This window comes from Aethalodelphis obliquidens, unplaced genomic scaffold (assembly GCF_003676395.1).
Source record: "Aethalodelphis obliquidens isolate GAN/ISIS:26980383/991018 unplaced genomic scaffold, ASM367639v1 scaffold83, whole genome shotgun sequence".
NCBI classification, from domain to species: Eukaryota; Metazoa; Chordata; class Mammalia; order Artiodactyla; family Delphinidae; genus Aethalodelphis; species Aethalodelphis obliquidens.
The window spans coordinates 1,859,257-1,877,420 of record NW_020838027.1 but is presented as its reverse complement, the minus strand read 5'-3'; the positions used below and the strand labels follow the sequence as shown (position 1 = coordinate 1,877,420).

At 40.0% G+C, this 18,164-nt stretch overlaps 1 protein-coding gene across 13 annotated transcripts in view; it reads left to right on the top strand.

Moving 5' to 3' along the window:
- ERC1 (ELKS/RAB6-interacting/CAST family member 1) overlaps positions 1-18,164 on the top strand; it is a 394,434-nt gene that overhangs the window by 203,477 nt on the left and 172,793 nt on the right. For all 13 annotated transcript variants that reach the window (XM_027093429.1, XM_027093433.1, XM_027093428.1 and 10 more), the window contains one exon: positions 13,298-13,458. In XM_027093429.1, coding sequence (XP_026949230.1) covers positions 13,298-13,458 — 161 coding nt within the window. The remainder of the gene's footprint in view (positions 1-13,297; positions 13,459-18,164) is intronic.

The following is an 18,164-nucleotide window of genomic DNA, read 5'->3' as shown; positions in this document are numbered from 1 at the left end:
CAGGTTGATTTTTTCTTTTTATTCAACAAAAGGACCACATCTGTGTTTTCAAAAGTTAAAATCAGATGAAAAAATTAACTGCAGTGGAGAAGAAATAAAACCTTGGCATACTCCAAAATGAACCACACAGTTGAGTGCGGGAGTCTGTAGATGCTGGTTTTCAAAGTAGGTGTGTTTTTATACTTGTGTCTAAACTGTGTAACCACTGCCACACTGGGAAGTGCTTTTGGAATCTTTGTGGCAGATCTGTAACAGATGATGTTTAGTTTGCTTGTAATGGTTCTTGGGGTGTCTGGCCCTTATTCTGTTACCTCCTGCTGTGCAGTTTGAGAAACCAAGTTATTGATGATAGAGGCAGTCATCCAGGATATGGCTGAAGGTGAAATCGTGGGAGCCAGATGGCTTCCTGCTGATCTTTATATGCAGTTTATGTTCTCCTTGGCTGTGCCTTCCTGGATGTTTTCAGTGAAACATGTTTTCCTAGAGAAATCTGCACAGCGGCACTTATCCTACACAGCAGATAGTTCTCGTGTGCGGCGTGGCCCGAGCTCTGCGTCAGTGCTTCTGTGTCCCTTCCTCTGACGTCCACCCTCTTTAGTGAATTAACGAAGAGGCAGCGAGGGTGGGTGTGAAGGGCTTTGAGCCAGCATCAGGTGACGTGGGTTCGGTTTCTTCTGTTTATTAACTGTGACGTAGGGCGAGTTTCATAGTCTTTCCAGGGCTCTGTACTCTCACCTGTGTGGAGTAACTTATTCCCCCACGAGTGTTTTGGTCGCCTCTAAAGGCAGTACACAAATGTTGAGCCTCACTTGTTATGGCCAGACCAGAATAATCCTGTGTGTGTGTGTGTGTGTGTGTGTGAGAGAGAGATACTTATGAGTTCCCTCTTGGTATCCTTGGGTTGCCAGACGTTAAATCCCACACTTTTACTTTACTCCTTTGGCTAGTCATATACTTTTGATAAGGTCAAATAACTGTCATTGGTCAATATTTTCTTTGTAACCATTTTTCAGGGGTTATATTGAAATATGTTTTCCCCACAAAATGTATCTCTAATTAATGAAATGTCACTTTTTTACTTCTAGGTAGCTATTTGATTTTTTTTAGCAATGCAAATGAGCATTAACATTTCCAGTTAAAATGCCAGTAGGTTTTTGGTTTCATTGTTGAAAACTTAAGGAAACAGTCTGAAGCTGATTTATTCAAATTGTTCATTTGACCTTAGAGGAAGGGCTTGAGCCCTAAATGCTCTCTTCCCTGTTGGCGACTTCATGCTAGCGAGAGGACTGCTGTTTTCTGTAATAAAGGTGAATTAAGGTTTTCTCCATGGGAAATAACCAAATACATAATTTTAACTCAGGAAATTTCTTTCCAAAGCCTATAGGCAACGTATACAGCCCTCCTGTCATGTACTGTATCCTGTTACCTTGACTTCCCAGCAGTGCAGAAACGATTGTTTTTCAGGAGAGAACTTACCAGAGCTCGAAGTTCAAGGGAAAGTCTTGTCATTCCTCCTCTTTTCGTATTTCTTTTCCTGAGTTACCCAGATGCAGAAAAGTGCAAAATGATAGTTGTCCCATCTTCTTCGCCAGAGACAGAAAGTGTGATGCTATCTAGATTATTTCTGTCCTTCTTTCTTACGGGCATAGAATAGGAGCCGTGGAGTTTATGTGGACCTGGGAAACTATTAAGTTTATATTTTACTTGATTCTGGTGCAACCTGTTCGTTGCTAAGATAAGCAAGTTATAGGAGACATTAATCAAGTAACAGTCTCCGGAAAAAATAGTTTTCAGTGCTTAATTCAGATTTTTACCTTTTAGTTTTGATGCTAAGGAGAGTTGGCAGTGAGATAAACACTGGCCCTTTCAAAGCCTTTTTCCACCCTCAGTCACTCAGATGATGAGAGTCCTACCAGTAGGGGGACATTTGCTTTGCTTTGAAAATGTGCACCCACATTTTACTGATGTCTGATTTTTCAAGCTCCGCTTTGGAGTGATGAGTGCTTATTTTAGGATTTATCTACCCAAGCCCTGTGCGTTGTTTTTAAAAAAAAAAAAGGAAAATTGAGATGGCTTGAAAAAGAAGCATTTCCTTCACATTGTTGTGTTTCCACTCTTTTAAAATTGATCTTCAGTTGAAGATTTGTTACCACAGCATAATGTTACTGGAAACCTAAAGGCAGCTACCAGTGAAGGAATACAGCCAGTCAGTGCGAATTTAGGTCCCCTGCATGTCAGCCTCCACTGTGTGGGTACTTGTGAGCCACATGCATTGTTAAGCATTATTAAGCGTCCTAAGGGAATGTGAAGCATATTTTGAGGGACAGTAAAAACACGTTGTAAATTCTTCACCCATGGAGCACATTAGTTATCAAAAGTGTCATTTGCTGATTTCATCTGGCATTGTCGGATATTGGAGAAATCCAACTGCATATAAAAGGTCAAGAAATCTAGTGGCTCCCAAAGGTGAACTGTGGCTCCTGTGGGTTCTTCAGTGCTGTTACCTGTGACTTCTACCCATGTTTGGGTTCTTTAGAAAGTCCAGAATAAAAGGTAGTAGTAATGCCTGACAGTCCCTAAGTCTAACATTCTGCTGAATTCCGTGGCACCTGTTACCGTTAGGTTACCTCAAGAATCACGTATATCTTATTTTCAATAAACAGAATAGAGAGTTGTAATCAACACTGTCATATGTCATATGCATTCACATGGGGACTAAAAAAGCCAAAATATTTAAATTCTTATTTTAGGGGCATCTGATTCATTTTGAAGTGCCCACTCTCTTCAGCGAACCTGTTGGAGTTAATTTTGCTGTGCCTCTCATCCTGCATTTCAGCAGATGTTGCCCCCACCCCCAAAAGCCCCCGAGCGTCTGTGCTCTGCGCCTTCGTCCCCACGTTGTTCAGTGCCTCTCGCCCTAACCCAGCTCTTCCACTCTTCTCATCCCTTTTACATTCCCTGCTAGGTCACCAGAATTCACAGATTCATCTGTCTTCACTTATTCACCCATTCAACAAATACTCATTGAGTATCTGCTCTGTGCCTGGCCCTGGCACAAACACTCTTATTTTACTTCTTGGACCACGTTCACCTTCTTTGCCCGAAGTGTAATCTGGCCTCTCCCCTGCAAACTCCCCACAGCCCTTCCTGGTGGTCAGTAAATGTGAATTCCGTCTTGCTTCCTGTTACCCTTCAGACCTCTGGTCCGTCACACCCATGTAAGAGCCTCTGCTTCCTCAGGGCTCATGCTGTTCAGCTGTAGTGTGAAGCTTTTCCCTGCAGGCTTTTGCTGCCTCACCAGCTTCAGCATCTGTGTGGATAACCCACTTGTCTGTCCTCTCTGCTTCCTGGCCCGAGAGGTCGCCGCCTCTCTTCATTCCATATCTGGCATCCTAGACCTTGCTAACCCAGTCCACCTCCAGCCCACTCATTATAGCGTCCTCCTCTCAGATCACACTTTGCTGTCATTTCAGCTTTCAGGTTTCCACTGCAGCTATGTTTCTTGAGTTTCTTTGTCTCTTTTTGCTTTATACCAATCCACTGGCCCTGGCTTGGCGTCCCTCTCTGTTCAGCTTAGATTCCTTGGGCCATTATTTTAGTCATTCTGATTTTAACATTCTAAATCATCTCGCTCCTCTGTTTGGTCACATCCTTTGGTACCTCTGTTGCTCTGGGGGGAAAAGCCAAAAGCCCCTCGTATGGCCTGCACAGCGCTGCATCTGCCCGCTTCCTCCTTTCCTGCCACGTGTGCACCCTTCTTCCTCTTGCTCTCAGGGCTTGCGATGCTTTCATCTTCTCTTGTAGGTGTATGCATTCCCACTTCAGGGTTTCTAAACTTGCTGGGCGCTGGAGCTGGAATGCTCTTTTCCTCCCCATCTGCTCCTTGACTTTCTTGGGGAAACTTTCTCTAGGCCCACAAAACATGGATCAAAGTCTCATGTTACTTTTTTTTTTTTTTTTTCTTTTTTTTGAGGTACGCGGGCCTCTCACTGCTGTGGCCTCTCCCGTTGCGGAGCACAGGCTCCGGACGCGCAGGCTCAGCGGCCATGGCTCACGGGCCCAGCCGCTCCGTGGCATGTGGGATCTTCCCGGACCGGGGCACGAACCCGTGTCCCCTGCATCGGCAGGCGGACTCTCAACCACTGCGCCACCAGGGAAGCCCTCATGTTACTTATTCTCATGGTATCTTGTTCTTCCTTACATAAAACTATTCATGATTTATGATTATACATTTACAAATACTATTAGTTAATGACTGTATCTCTACTTGGAGCACTAGGGAAGCACGTGTATTTCTATTAAGCCCTGGTGGTATAATGCACAGTGCCTGGCACATGGAGGGAGTTAAGTACCTGGGGGGGTGGGGAGCGGATGGGAGAGAAGGGAGAGAAAGGACGGATAGAAAGATGCAAAAGTGGGCACAGGCACACTCCCCAGAGGGCTTCCTTAGATACAGTTGTGGGAGGCTGTTTTAGGACTTTTTGAGCACTGATACATTGTAGCAAAGCAACATTAACTGTGAACAGCAGTGGAGTCTGACCGCCTTCTGACCGCCTGGGTTGGAATCCTAGCTCTGCCTCCTCCGGCTCTGTGACCTGGGGTAAGGCACTTAAACTCTGAACCTGCTTCCTCTTCTGTAAAACTGACGCTAACAATAATGCCACCTCATAGGATCCTCGTGAGGATGATGAGGCAACATATGTAAAAGGCTTAGTGCATTCAAAGTATTCACATAATGTAAGTTGCTCTTATTATTATTGTAATAGCTATAGGTGTTCCATATTCATAAAATACCGCACTATTGGTATATACCTGGTCAAAGAATTACCATGCTTTGACAAAGAGAACATATGGGGATAAAGAGACGATTTCTAGTATAAATACTAGCATAAATCTCTTGGGAATTCTGTGAATTCAAATTCTCATTAGTAGTGGTTGTGAGGTACCTAAAGCAGTTTGTTAGGAGAAGGTAGGGGAATGTATGTAGGTAGGTATGTATGTAAGTTCTCATTAATACTTCAAACATGCTTCTCAACTCAAGAGCTAGATAACTTTTTTTGGGGGGGGGGCTTGTATAACAGAGTGGGTCTTAATCTAGAATTTCATTGAAATCAGGAAAACTAGGGGACTTATCATACGAAAATCTGACTTACAGAATTACATTAATGTAAATGTAATGTAAATTACATTTACATCAATGAATGCTTAACCTCTAGATAATCTTCTTTTTGTATCCCTCCTTTTTTCTTCTAATCATTTCTTTCTCCTTTGGAGACTTATGCCTCTTATCTTCCCAAGAAACTGTAACAAGATTTTCCATAAGCGTCTTGGAAACTACAAAAAGTATTTTGCTCTTCGTTGTGGAACAGAAGAAGGAGGGAAACTTGAAGATGCAGTCTCTGCCAGCACCTACCTGAAGCGCCCAGTTGCTTTGCTCTCTTAGGGAAAATGGGTCTGTGGTAAAGCCATGATTTGTTCCCTTCTTATTCTGAGTAAAAGTTTATTAGCTTGTGATTTAAGCAAACCATCTGGTCCTGCTGGCACTGCACACTGTCAGCCTTGAACTTTCTCCTTAATATTTTAGTGGAGGCAGTTAGGTTACATACTTGAATCCCAGCTCTGTTTTTTTTTAAATGTCTTATAGCGTGTGCTTTCGAAAATCATACTGTGACCTGGAGCACATTTTAAAATTGTGGAGAATTTCTTCATTGTTCGGTGTGGTATGTATCTCCTCTTCTACTCGGCTTTCATTACCTTCGTTTCTCAGTGTCTGTACCCAAAACTACACAACAACTGCTGTGTGGTGGGCACAGAGCGGGTTGGGTGTCCAAGTGGAGACAGCTGAATGTGTTCTCTGGGACTGTGGGAAAGTAACAGAAAGTGCAGAATTTCCATCTGGCTTTGAAGCTGTTTCCCTGGCTTGGAACCAGAGCACAAATCAGGTGATTAGCTGGAAATCCTGGTTCATGGCACCGTTCTTGCATTGAATGCTAAAGTGCTTTAAAGCTTATTTGGATGTATGTATGATCTGAGGTGGAAATACCTTGACACCTTGACCTGGCACTCAAATGGGTGGGAAAATTAAGCAATCTTTAAGAAAATTATGTTTTACTAACAAGGAAATTCTGTAAGTTCAAGTTTGGAATGAAAGATAAAACATATCTGTAACCATGGCAGACTAGATGCTGGGAAAATAACTTCCACAGAAACAATTGAAGATGGCTGATAAAATATGCATTCATAAGTTGTCAAGAATGTAGAAAATTCTCAGGCCAGGGGATGAACAGAGAGGGAATTCAAAGATAAGTACTTGGTAAGCTGTTGAACTTGAACGTTGGTTTTTGTATCTTGGCAGGACAAAAGAAAATGTCCATGGCAGCCCAAGGTAGAGAGTCTAAGAGACAAACCTCCCCCCTTTTTATAAAAAGGGTCCATAACACCCAGAATTGGTCCTTTGAAAACACTGAGAAAATTGACTGGCTTTGGGTGAGACTAAAAGAGAAAAAGAAAGAAGGCACAGTGAGCAAGCAACTTTTGGAATGATAAAGGGCTCCTAACTCCAAGTCCTGCCAGTATTGAAAAGATACAAGGATATCTTTGCCAGTACATTTGAAGATTTAGACTAAGTGAGCAAATGCCAAGGAAAATGAAACTTAGCAAAGCTGGCTAAATATGAAAAAGAAAACCTGGAAAAAAAAAAAGGAGTTGGTAATAAAATTTTTTCCCACAAATTTCAAGCCCCGAGAGTTATATTGGTGATTTTTAATAAACATACAAGGAACAAATCATTTCAATCTTATAGAAACAATTCCAGAAAAATAAAAAAGAGGGACATATTTTATAAGGCCAGCATAACTTCACATCAAAACTTGACAGAGTTAATACGGGAAAGTAAAAGTTTAGGCCTGTCTCAAGCACGAACATAAATACAGAAATTCCTGAACAAAATATCGCTGGAGTCCAAGGTGAGTGTGTGTGAAGAGGAAAGATATGCTTGAAGGAGTGAGGTTCATTCCAGGATTTTAATAGTGGTTTCATTAGAAGACTACTTACTGTAGTCTACCACATTGAAATGTGATAGGAGAAAAGTCATATAATCATCTCAAGAAATGCAGAAACTTTACAGTAATTTATAATTTAAAAAAATTCTTAACTAGCTAGTAGTAGACGGGAATTTCCTTAACCTGTCAAAGGACAGCTATTAAAAATTATACTACTTACTTATGGATAAAACTTTTAAAGTATTCTATTTATGATCACAAATGAGACAGAGTGCGTGCTGTCAACATCTGTGTAGACTTTCTGGGCTCTGCAGTAAGGCAAGTAAAAGAAATAAATACTATAAGGATTGGAAGGTAAGCGAGAAAACTATCATTAAGATATGAATGTTTGTCTACATAGTAGAGAAAAAGTCCATAAAGGCTATTTAAGTAGACACTAGATACAGTGTAAGTTCATAGAAATCAGTGGCATTTCTATAGCCTGCACCAAAATGAAAATTACATTTTTTAAAAAAGATAATATTTAATATAGCATTTTAAAAAGTATAAAGTTCCAAGGAATAAGTATTATTAGAATGTTCAAGATCATTATGGGGGAAATTATAAATCTTTTCTGAAAGATATTAAAGTCCTAAATATACATCTCTTCCATATATCTCTTCCATGAACTGTTGTAGAACAGTGCCTGGATTATGCTAGACTCAGGAAATATTTTTTGCAGAAATTCAAAAATAGCTAAGATGCTCTTGAAAAGAGAACACCATTTCTCTTAGATGTCAAACCTTATAAAGCTATAATAATTAAAATAATGTGGTTTTGGTGTAGGAATAGGCAAACCAGTGGATCATAATAGAAAGCATAGAAACATATCCATGTTTACGGGGATACTGGATGGATGTCAAAGGTGAAGATAGAATGGATTTTTCAATAAATGGTTCTGAGACACTGATCAGTGTTATTGCTAAAAGTGAGACAGACAGTCATTATGTGATATAATATGATGTACACACCTTGCCTATGGAGTACTGTTGTCAGAAAGACCAAACAAACCCAAATCTCATGAAGCCTTTACCTTTTACTTTCAGTTTACAAGAAACATGAGGACCAGAGGAACACCATAAATAGTATCTTTAAAAAAAACAGTCAACTGAATCCAAAATGTGGGTCATTCTATAAGACAAGTGACTCATTTTCGCTAAGAAGTTAATGGCATGGGAACTTTAAAATGTAAAGCAATAGGCCAGTTGTCCAAGCACCTTTCAATCAAAAGAATATTCTTCCCTCATTGAATTGCCTTGACACTCTTGTCAAAAATCAGTTTACCATAAAAGTTAGGGTTTATCTCTGGATTCTCAGTTCTTTTCCATTGGTCTCTCTGTCCATCCTTATGCCAGTACCATCCTGAAGCTCTGTAGTAAGTTTTGAAGGCAAGAAGTATGAGTCCTCTTTCCCCCCACCCCCAGATTACTTATTTTAGCTGTCTTTCATTTCCATATGAGTTTTAGGATCAGCTTGTCAGTTTCTGGGAAAAAGAGAGCTTTTATAGGGATTTTGTTGAACCTGTAGATCAGTTTGGAGAGTATCGCCATCTTAATACTACATCTTTCAATCCATGAACGTGTTGTCTTTCTATTTATTTAAATCTTTAATTTCTTTTAGCAACCTTTTATAGTTTTCAACAGAAACCTTGCTCTTTTTTTTTTTTGCTAAATTTATACCTAGGTGTTTCCTTCTTTTTTATGCTATATTAAATGGAATTGTCTTCTTACTTTCATTTTTGGAATGTTCATTGTCTGTGTATCGATATACAGTTGATTTTTGTATATTGATCTTGTATCCTGTAACCTTTGTATACTTATTTGTTTACTTTTTAAAAAATTTACTGGGCTTCCCTGGTGGCGCAGTGGTTGAGTGTCCGCCTGCTGATGCAGGGGACACGGGTGCGTGCCCCGGTCCGCGAAGATCCCACATGCCGCGGAGCGGCTGGGCCCGTGAGCCATGGCCGCTGAGCCTGCGCGTCCGGAGCCTGTGCTCTGCAACGGGAGAGGCCACAACAGTGAGAGGCCCGCGTACCACACACACACACAAAAAATTATTTATTTTTGCCTGTGTTGGGTCTTTGTTGCTGCGCATGGGCTTTCTGTAGTTGCAGCGAGTGGGGGCTACTCTTTGTTGCGGTGCACGGCCGTCTCATTGCGGTGGCTTTTCTTGTGGAGCATGGGCTCTAGGCATGCGGGCTTCAGTAATTGCAGCACACAGGCTCAGTAGTTGTGACTCGCGGGCTCTAGAGTGCAGGCTCAGTAGTTGTGGTGCACGGGCTTAGTTGCTCCGCAGCATGTGGGATCTTCCCAGACCAGGGCTCGAACCCATGTCCCCTGCGTTGGCAGGTGGATTCTCAACTACTGCACCACCAGGGAAGCCCCTATTTGTTTACTTTTTAAGATGGATTCCTTAGGATTATTCTCTTTATAAGATTATATCATCTTCAGCTAGAGAAAATGGTGTGTCTTCCTTTCCAATATGGATGCCTTTAAATTTTTTGCAGCTTACTTTTTACTGGCTATCATCTCTAGTACAATGTTAAACAGAAGTGGTGAGAACAGACATCCTGGTCTTGTTCTTGGTCTTAGAGGGAAAGCATGCAGTCTTTCATCACTAAAAGTTTTTCATAGATGCCATTTATTGGCTTGAGGAAGTTCTCCTCTATTCCTAGTTTCTTGAATATTTTTATCATGAAAGGGTTTTGGAGATTGTCAGATGCTTTTTCTATATCTTTTGAAGTGATCATGTGGTTTTTGCCATGTATTTTATTAATATGATTTATTACACTTATTTTATATGTTAAACCAACCTTGCATTCTTGGGATAAATCTCAGTTTTTATATCTTGCTGGCTTTGATTTTACAGTATTTTTTGCATCTATAGTCATAAGGGGTATTCCTCTAAGCTTTCTTTTTTTCTTTCTTCGGCTGTGTTTTTTCTGATTTTATCAGAGTTTCTGTGTCATGATCCTTATTTTCTCTTGTTTTTTTGGCACTGCATGTGCAAAGTCCATCTTCTGTATATTTCTGCCTCCTAATCTGGAATCAGTAATTTTTCCAAGGAGCCCATTCAGTTTAGTGAGAAACCGTAACCTTAGAGCTGTGGTCCTCAGTGCTGTTGACTGTCATTGCTTTTACCTCTGGAGTGGTGAGGACGTAGGTGTGCGTTTTGCTCTTAGATCCAGGTTATACTCGGATAAGAAGAAGGGTGGGCCCTTCTTTTATATGCATGAGTAAACATAATTTTGGATGAAATAAAGTCAGTAATACCATTTTTTCAGTGTTCATAAACTGATAAAACTGAGTAGTGATTTATTTTGGAATATATGCATCAGAGGTAAAAATAAAGAAATGCAAAGAAATAAGTACACAAATTAAGAATAGCGATTACCTATCACAGGAGAGTCAGAGAATACAGTTGGATAATTGCACTTAACAAAAGCTACTGGGTCGTGAGTATGTAAGTGTGTGTTTTGCTCTTAGCTCTAGAATATATACATAACACCTTTTATCAGTGCATATGATATTTCAGATGGATCATTTATGACATTTAAAGGTGGTTATGTGCAATATAAAACATTGTTAAATTATTTTTCCTATAATTTATAAGTTGTCTTTAAGTAGTTTCTGATCTTTTGCCAAGTAGGCCCAAAGTACCTTCCTACCATGACTGTGAAGTCCTTCTACCGTTCGCAGTGCTGAGCCTATTGGATATCCATGTTGATAAAGATGAGTCTGACCGTTACACCATATTAAAAAATCAGTTGCATATATGTTATATATTTAAATGTGAATGTATAGTCCAAGAAAGGATTTAGAAGAAAGGATAATATCCTCATGACCTTGAGGTTGACAAAATTGTCATGTTCATTATACAAAAAGCTCTGAACATAAACATGTATAAAGGAAAGATTTTGTTAAATGCCATTAAAATTTAAAACTTCTGTTTATCAAAAGTGCTTTCAGTAAATTTTGCTATTTTTGCACAGTGGAATATCGTACAGTTATGAGAATTACAGAACTGCAGTTTTACCCAGCAATGTAGATGAATCTCACAGATATAACACCAGGGGGGGGAAATCTGTGCTTAAAATTATATACTATGTAATTCCATTTGTATAAAGTTAAAACGAATAGACAAAACTAATCTGGAGTGTTAGAATAATGGTTACTCTTAATCTAGAAAAGGGATATGGGGGGGTTGGGGTGATGGTAATGTTCTGGTTATTGGTCTGTGCTCTTTATATAGGTTTGTTCACTTAGAATTCTTTAGGTTATACATTTATAATTTTTGTATATTTTTCTTTATTTATGCTGTATTTCAATAAATATTCACTAAAAACTTTAGATGCATAAGAGTATGTATAGAGTGGGCTTACCTTTGTATAGGAAAAGGAGGAATAGTTTATACATGCTTGCTTGTGTATGTATAAGATATCTCTTCAAGTTATGTAAGAAACTGATACTGTTGCTTGCCTGGAGCAGTGAAGGACAGGATGGGAGGGAGATGTTGTGAGATACGCTTAAGTTCATAAAAGATGGACACATCTCACTATTTATTAGACCTTCTATAAATGATGGTGTTGATGGCTGATTTTGTGTTGTAAGAGTATACCTTGGGGCATAATTTAATCTAGTTTTTGCTAAGATTTTATATGAATTAAACTGATAATGTAGAATCATCCTTATTGACAGTTTTCAAAAAGGCAGGCAGTTTATATGTTCTTGTAAAGCTTGCTGATATGTGAATACATATCCAAAGAGATCTGCATAATAAGAAAAAATCTCACAGCAACTGGGACTGTCAGGAGGCTGTTTAGCTCAGAGCATTAACTTGATCACTTCTGAGAAGATACACAAAGTAAAATAATTCAGTGTAACTGAATTATTGTTAAAAAGTGTAACTTTTTAACAGCTGTTACCAGTCCATCTACCTACACTCACCTCTACCTCTGGAAAGGATTATAACCAAGATTATTTCTTGTCAGGTAGCAAACTGACTGTAAACTCTTGTGATTGGTATACTTGGCTGTTTGATTTTCTGGTTGAGGTTGTTTCTAGGTAATAGCAGATATTTTGGCAACATCTTGTCGCCTCTGAATTAAGATGAACGTGTTCATTTAAATCTGATTTTGGAACCACCCGGAGTAAGTGGAAATAACTGATAAAGTACAGAACTTGCTCTCGTAGTTTCTTGTGTTTTAGCATTCTGTCTTCTTTCTCTCATGTTTTTACAGGTCTTTTATTTTATTTAGTTATTTTGAAATAAATTTATTTATTTATTTATTTATATTTTTGTCTGTGTTGGGTCTTCATTGCTACACGTGGGCTTTTTCTATTTGTGGTGAGTGGGGGCTACCCGTCGTTGCGGTGCGCGGGCTTCTCATTGCAGTGGCTTTTCTTGTTGTGGAGCACGGGCTCTAGGCCCGTGGGATTCAGTAGTTGTGGCACGTGGGCTCAGTAGTTGTGGCTCACAGGCTCTAGAGTACAGGCTCAGTAGTTGTGGTGCACGGGCTTAGTTGCCCCACGGCATGTGGGATCTTCCCAGACCAGGGCCCGAACCTGTGTCCCCTGCATTGGCAGGCAGATTCTTAACCACTGCGCCACCACGGAAGTCCTTTACAGGTCTTTTAAAAGCATTCTGTCTCTTCTCTATCTGGTCATATATTTTTTTTCTTCCTGCCTTCCTCAAAAAATCTCTACCTACCTAGCTTTAGAGCAGGAAATTATCCGATTGAATTCTAGCGGTTTCTTTAACAAGAAATTCTTTGTAATGGTATAAACAGAAGAATCTTAGTTTGAACGAATAAAAATGACTCATTTATGTTTATTCTGCATCTGGTATTAGTCAAGTTTATGGCTTTTATTTCCTAAAATCCTTCTAGAAATATTTATTATGATTTTGTTCCTTATATTTTTATCTGCATTATATTGTTATTTCCATGGAAGTTTCTGGACTGTTTCCAAATAAATTCCTTAGAAGGGATTGTTTCTGGCACAGTGTTACTTCTGATGCCCTTACATTTGTCAAAAAGAAAATGAGGGTTTTTTGGACCTAAACTGAGAAGAATTATAGTGGAGGGAAGATGAAAGATGTATTTCTTTAACTGCCATTTATGTCTGATCCTGCGAGAGTACAGAATTTTTGATGGGTGTGTCTTCAATTTTGTGGACCCAGGCGTTGCCCACTGCCCAGCTCCTCTGACTATACCTGGCCCAGATGCTCAGTTTCTGACCTTTGTGTGTTGATCGTAGGTGGAGGAGTTGCTGATGGCCATGGAGAAGGTAAAGCAGGAGCTGGAGTCCATGAAGGCGAAGCTGTCCTGCACTCAGCAGTCGCTGGCAGAGAAGGAGACTCATTTGACCAACCTTCGGGCCGAGAGAAGAAAACACTTAGAGGAAGTTCTGGAGATGAAGTAAGTTCTATAATATTGGTCTTCAGGCGTATGCTTAGTAGAAATACTTGTCCTCATCGCTTTCATCTTCTGGCCCTGTTTGTCACACCTGACCCACTTAGCCTAATTTTAATGCTCACTTGTGTTTCTCACTCCTTAGAACAAATTTGGGACAAATCCTGGTCAAATGGAAACTTTTTTTGCCTCCCTGTCACTGAATTTTGCAGTCCTCTAGAGTGTATGTATCCGTATGCAACTGTGTCTCTGAAATTCCTAAAACCTTCTGGAAAGTTCTGGCAAGTTGTTGAGCTTTCTGAGGAAGATAACCATTGCTCCTGAGGACACACGATGGCTAGGCAACTTTTAAAAACATGTTTTATTATAAACATTTCCAAAGGTACACAAAAGTAGAGAATAGTATAATGAACCTCCTTATACCCATCCCCCATATTTAACCATTAATATTTGCCACGCTCTCCAGTCAGCTTTTACAGAATTGTCACTTTTAGCAGAACCTTTCTTTACATCATTTTCCTACTTCCCAGGCATCTTGCAGCTTCCTTGAGATAGTCTGTTGTGAAGGCTGTATATATCTGCTCTGCATAATACAGCTGTTGCTTTTTCTCCTCTGTGACTTTGAAAAGTTCTGGTTTCCTTCTCTTCATAACAAGTATGTCTCTTTTTTAAGTCCCTTAGTACTTTCTCCATCACTCCGATCCCCACCCCTATGTAATTGTCCTGCTCTCATTTTCCTGAAACCAAGTCTATGCTGGGACCCCTCGGTTACCTTCATCACCTCAGCAGTTACCTGTGTTTTTGTCGTCTTCTCTTCTGACTCAGAGGAGATACCGTCTCTCCTTCACCAAGCTCCCTTCTTATTTCTATCACAGATTTAAGCTCTGGTTCCCTCCTCTGCAATCTGTCTCCATTAATTTTCTTTCACATAATCTTTGCTCACTTTCTGTTAGTTCCTTCTTCTCTGCAATAAATACGCACTCTCTCTGACCTAAAGTAAACAGTCTTTCTGAGCCCAGCCAGTGCTTGAAGCTAACATCCCCTCTCCTGCTACTTTGAACTATCAATAAATGTTGAATGTGAGAATTACAAAGTAGCAGAGGATCTTGCCATGACACCTCGGCATGAATTTTCATGGGGCATGATTGTTTTGTTATCATGACGGCAGCCCAGGAGTTGAGGAAACAAATGTCGGGGTGTCCCCTGTGCTTATGGACTGTTAGGACACAGTGGGAGGTTAAGAGAGCCTGATCTTTTAGAAAAGTATTACAGGTGATGTGCTCTCGGAAGTGACAGATAACTGGAGCCAGAAATAGGTTGATACGCAGGGAGAACGGGGAGAATTTAGGGTTCTGAGTATCATGATGAGAAAGTTTGCTTCTTACGGCCAGGTTAGTAGAAGCAGTTTAAGACAAGGTTTTATCACTGATGATAAGAACATAGAAGAAGGATGGATATAATATTCGGGAATACAAGGTATCGATGCGATACTCCTAAGCACAAACAGGCCCTGCTAAAGCAACGGGATAGGAGTATTGTTTCGTTTTCTCTGGGTACCAGTATCTGGACTCGACTTGTCAGATCTTTCCCACTCAGTTCAAGTGTCCATAGCAAAACTGTGGTGGATTTGTAAAGGAATTTTCCTTTATTATTAGGACTTTGAAAAGATATGAAAGAACTTTTTAAAGAATGCTTGACTTTAAACCATTAAAAGGGGATTGCGTGTGATTTTTTTGTTTTATTATTATTATTTTTGGAACCACAGTGCTAAACTTTCTTATGGACTTCCCTTGCCAACCCAGGTTAGAGACTACATTTCAGAAAAATACTGTGATTTGCAAAACTGTTTTTGGTAAGATCAAGCACTCACACACTAAAGCATGGGATAAGTAATTAAAGCATTCAGAGAATTTACAAGTGGTATAGAAATTTGATGAATAAACATTGAATAAAAGTTCTAGAAATAAGGTGTTAAAACCTGGCTCTGACAGGTGACCTGTGTCTTAAATCACCTTCCTCATCTGCTCCGGAGATACTGCTACAGCATCATGCTGTTCTTAGATTTTCTACAAGGTTTTTGTCCTGCAGATTTACTGACTTAAAGTTTTTAAAGTAGTCCTTGCTTTAATTTGCACTGAAATTTCTCCTTGTCGTTGCCTCTCATTTTCATATCTTAATAAAATGGTTGTTTAATACCTTTCTTTTAACAAATTAAGCACTTCAGGCCAAATCGTCTATCCAAACATGCTGTTGAGAGTGGTGGCTAATCCCAAACTCCTAATGTATCCCTCCTCCACTCTCTTTTCTCCTTTGGTAACCATAAGTTTGTTTTCTATGTCTGTGGGTCTATTTCTGTTTTGTTTTGTATATAAGTTCATTTGTATCATTTTTTTTTTTTTTTTTTTTTTTTTTTTTTTAGGTTCCACATGTAAGTGATATCATGCTATTTGTCTTTCTCTGTCCGGATTACTTCACTTAGTATGATTATCTCTAGGTCCATGCATGTTGCTGCAAATGGCATTATTTCATTCCTTTTTATGGCTGAATAATATTCCAGTGTGTGTGAGTGTGCGTGTGTGTGTATACATATATATGTATAAATATATAAAACATATCTTCTTTATCCGTTCATCTGTTGATGGACATTTAGGTTACTTCCATGTCTTGGCTATTGTAATAGAGCTGCAATGAACACTGGGTTGCATGTATCTTTTTGAATTATGGTTTTCTCTGGATATATGCCCAGGAGTGGGATTGCTGGACTATATGGTAACTCTATTTTTAGTTTCTTAAGGAACCTCCATACTGTTCTCCATAGTGGCTGTATCAGTTTACATTCCCACCGTCAGTGTAAGAAGGTTCCCTTTTCTCCACGCCCTCTCCAGCATTTATTGTTTGTAGATTTTTTTTGATGATGGCCATTCTTACTGATGTGAGGTGATATCTCATTGTTGTTTTGATTTGCATTTCTCTAATAATTAGCGATGTTGAGCATTTTGTCATGTGCCTTTTGGCCATCTGTATGTCTTCTTTGGAGAAATGTCTATTTAGATCTTCTGCCCATTTTTTGATTGGGTGGTTTGTTTTTTGATATTGAGCTGTATGAGCTGTTTGTATATTTTGGAGATTAGCTACAGCAATTAATTGTACAGCGCAGGGAAATATAGCCATTATTTTGTGAAAATTTTAAACGAAGTATAATGTATAAAAATATCGAATCATGGGCTTCCCTGGTGGTGCAGTGGTTGAGAGTCCACCTGCCGATGCAGGGGACACGAGTTTGTGCCCCGGTCCGGGAAGATCCCACATGCTGTGGAGCGGCTGTGCCCATGAGCCATGGCCGCTGAGCCTGCACGTTCGGAGCCTGTGCTCCACAACGGGAGAGACCACAACAGTGAGAGGCCCGTGTACTGCAAAAACAAAAACTCAAAACAAACAAACAAAAATATTGAATCACTATGCTGTACACTGGAAACTAACATAATATTGTAAATCAACTATAGTTTAATTTTTTAAAGTTTGGCATACAAATATTAAGTAATAATTCATAAAACCTCAATCAAAAGCTGTACAATTGGGCTTCCCTGGTGGCACAGTGGATGGGAGTCCGCCTGCCGGTGCGGGGGGTGCAGGTTTGTGCCCTGGTCCGGGAGGATCCCGCGTGCCACGGAGCGGCTAGTCCCGTGGGCCATGGCTGCTGGGCCTGCGCGTCCGGAGCCTATGCTCCACGGCAGGAGGGGCCACGGCAGTGAGAGGCCCGCGTACCACAAAAAAAAAAAAACAACAGCTGTACAATTAACCTAAGCATAATTATACACAAAACACTATGAATGACATATTGCGGGTTCTGATACAGTAAACTTTTGATTCCTTTTCACTGCATAGCTGACCAAGGGAATAGACTTTCTTCTGCTATGTTCTGGACTCCTCGCCATATGTTGAACAGTTTCTGCTAATCATCTGTCCTGGGTTGGGAGTGTCTCAGTTCTACAACTTTGCTCAGAATTTGCTTCGTTCATTGTCAATTTGCAAGGAGTTCACTCCCCCCAAGGAGTTCTGCATGGTATCTGCATCTAATTACTTGTGGCAAATAGTGAGAGCATACTTCCTGGAATGAGAGAGCCTGAATCTGGATTCTAACTCTGCCCCTTATGAGCTCTGTGTCTTCAGCAAGTTCTTTAGCCTTCTTGTGCTTCAGTCTCCTTATTTGTAAAATGGCAATAATGATTGTCCCAGCTTCATAGCATCTTCATCACAGTAGGATAAGAAATTGTTGCTATACGGGACTGAGAGCAGTGCCTGGCATAGGAAGCCCTTAGTAGTGGGTATTGTTAGCTTGCTGCGTGTACTTACTGGCAACAGTTTGCAGGAAATCAGAAAAGTATTTGAGCAAAATGTAAAAGAAGAAAGGTAATATCCTATCTGTGGCTGTTGGCAATGACAAAAAGATTCTTCCTTCTGTAGTTATGGCAGGACCCACCATATTTTAAATGTGTTCATTGTTTTATTAATAATAACTGAACAAGTTAAAAGGACTTGTTTACTATAACCAGAGAATTTGAAATGCAGAAGAAATATGAAGGGAATGCAATGTGCACAAGAGCCTGAAACATGTGTGACTGAATCTGGAATAAGAAAAGTCTTCCCTGAAGAAAGGATGGTTGGCCTATTTGTAGAGACAGTCCTTCAGCAAAGCACCAGGATAGTCTAGT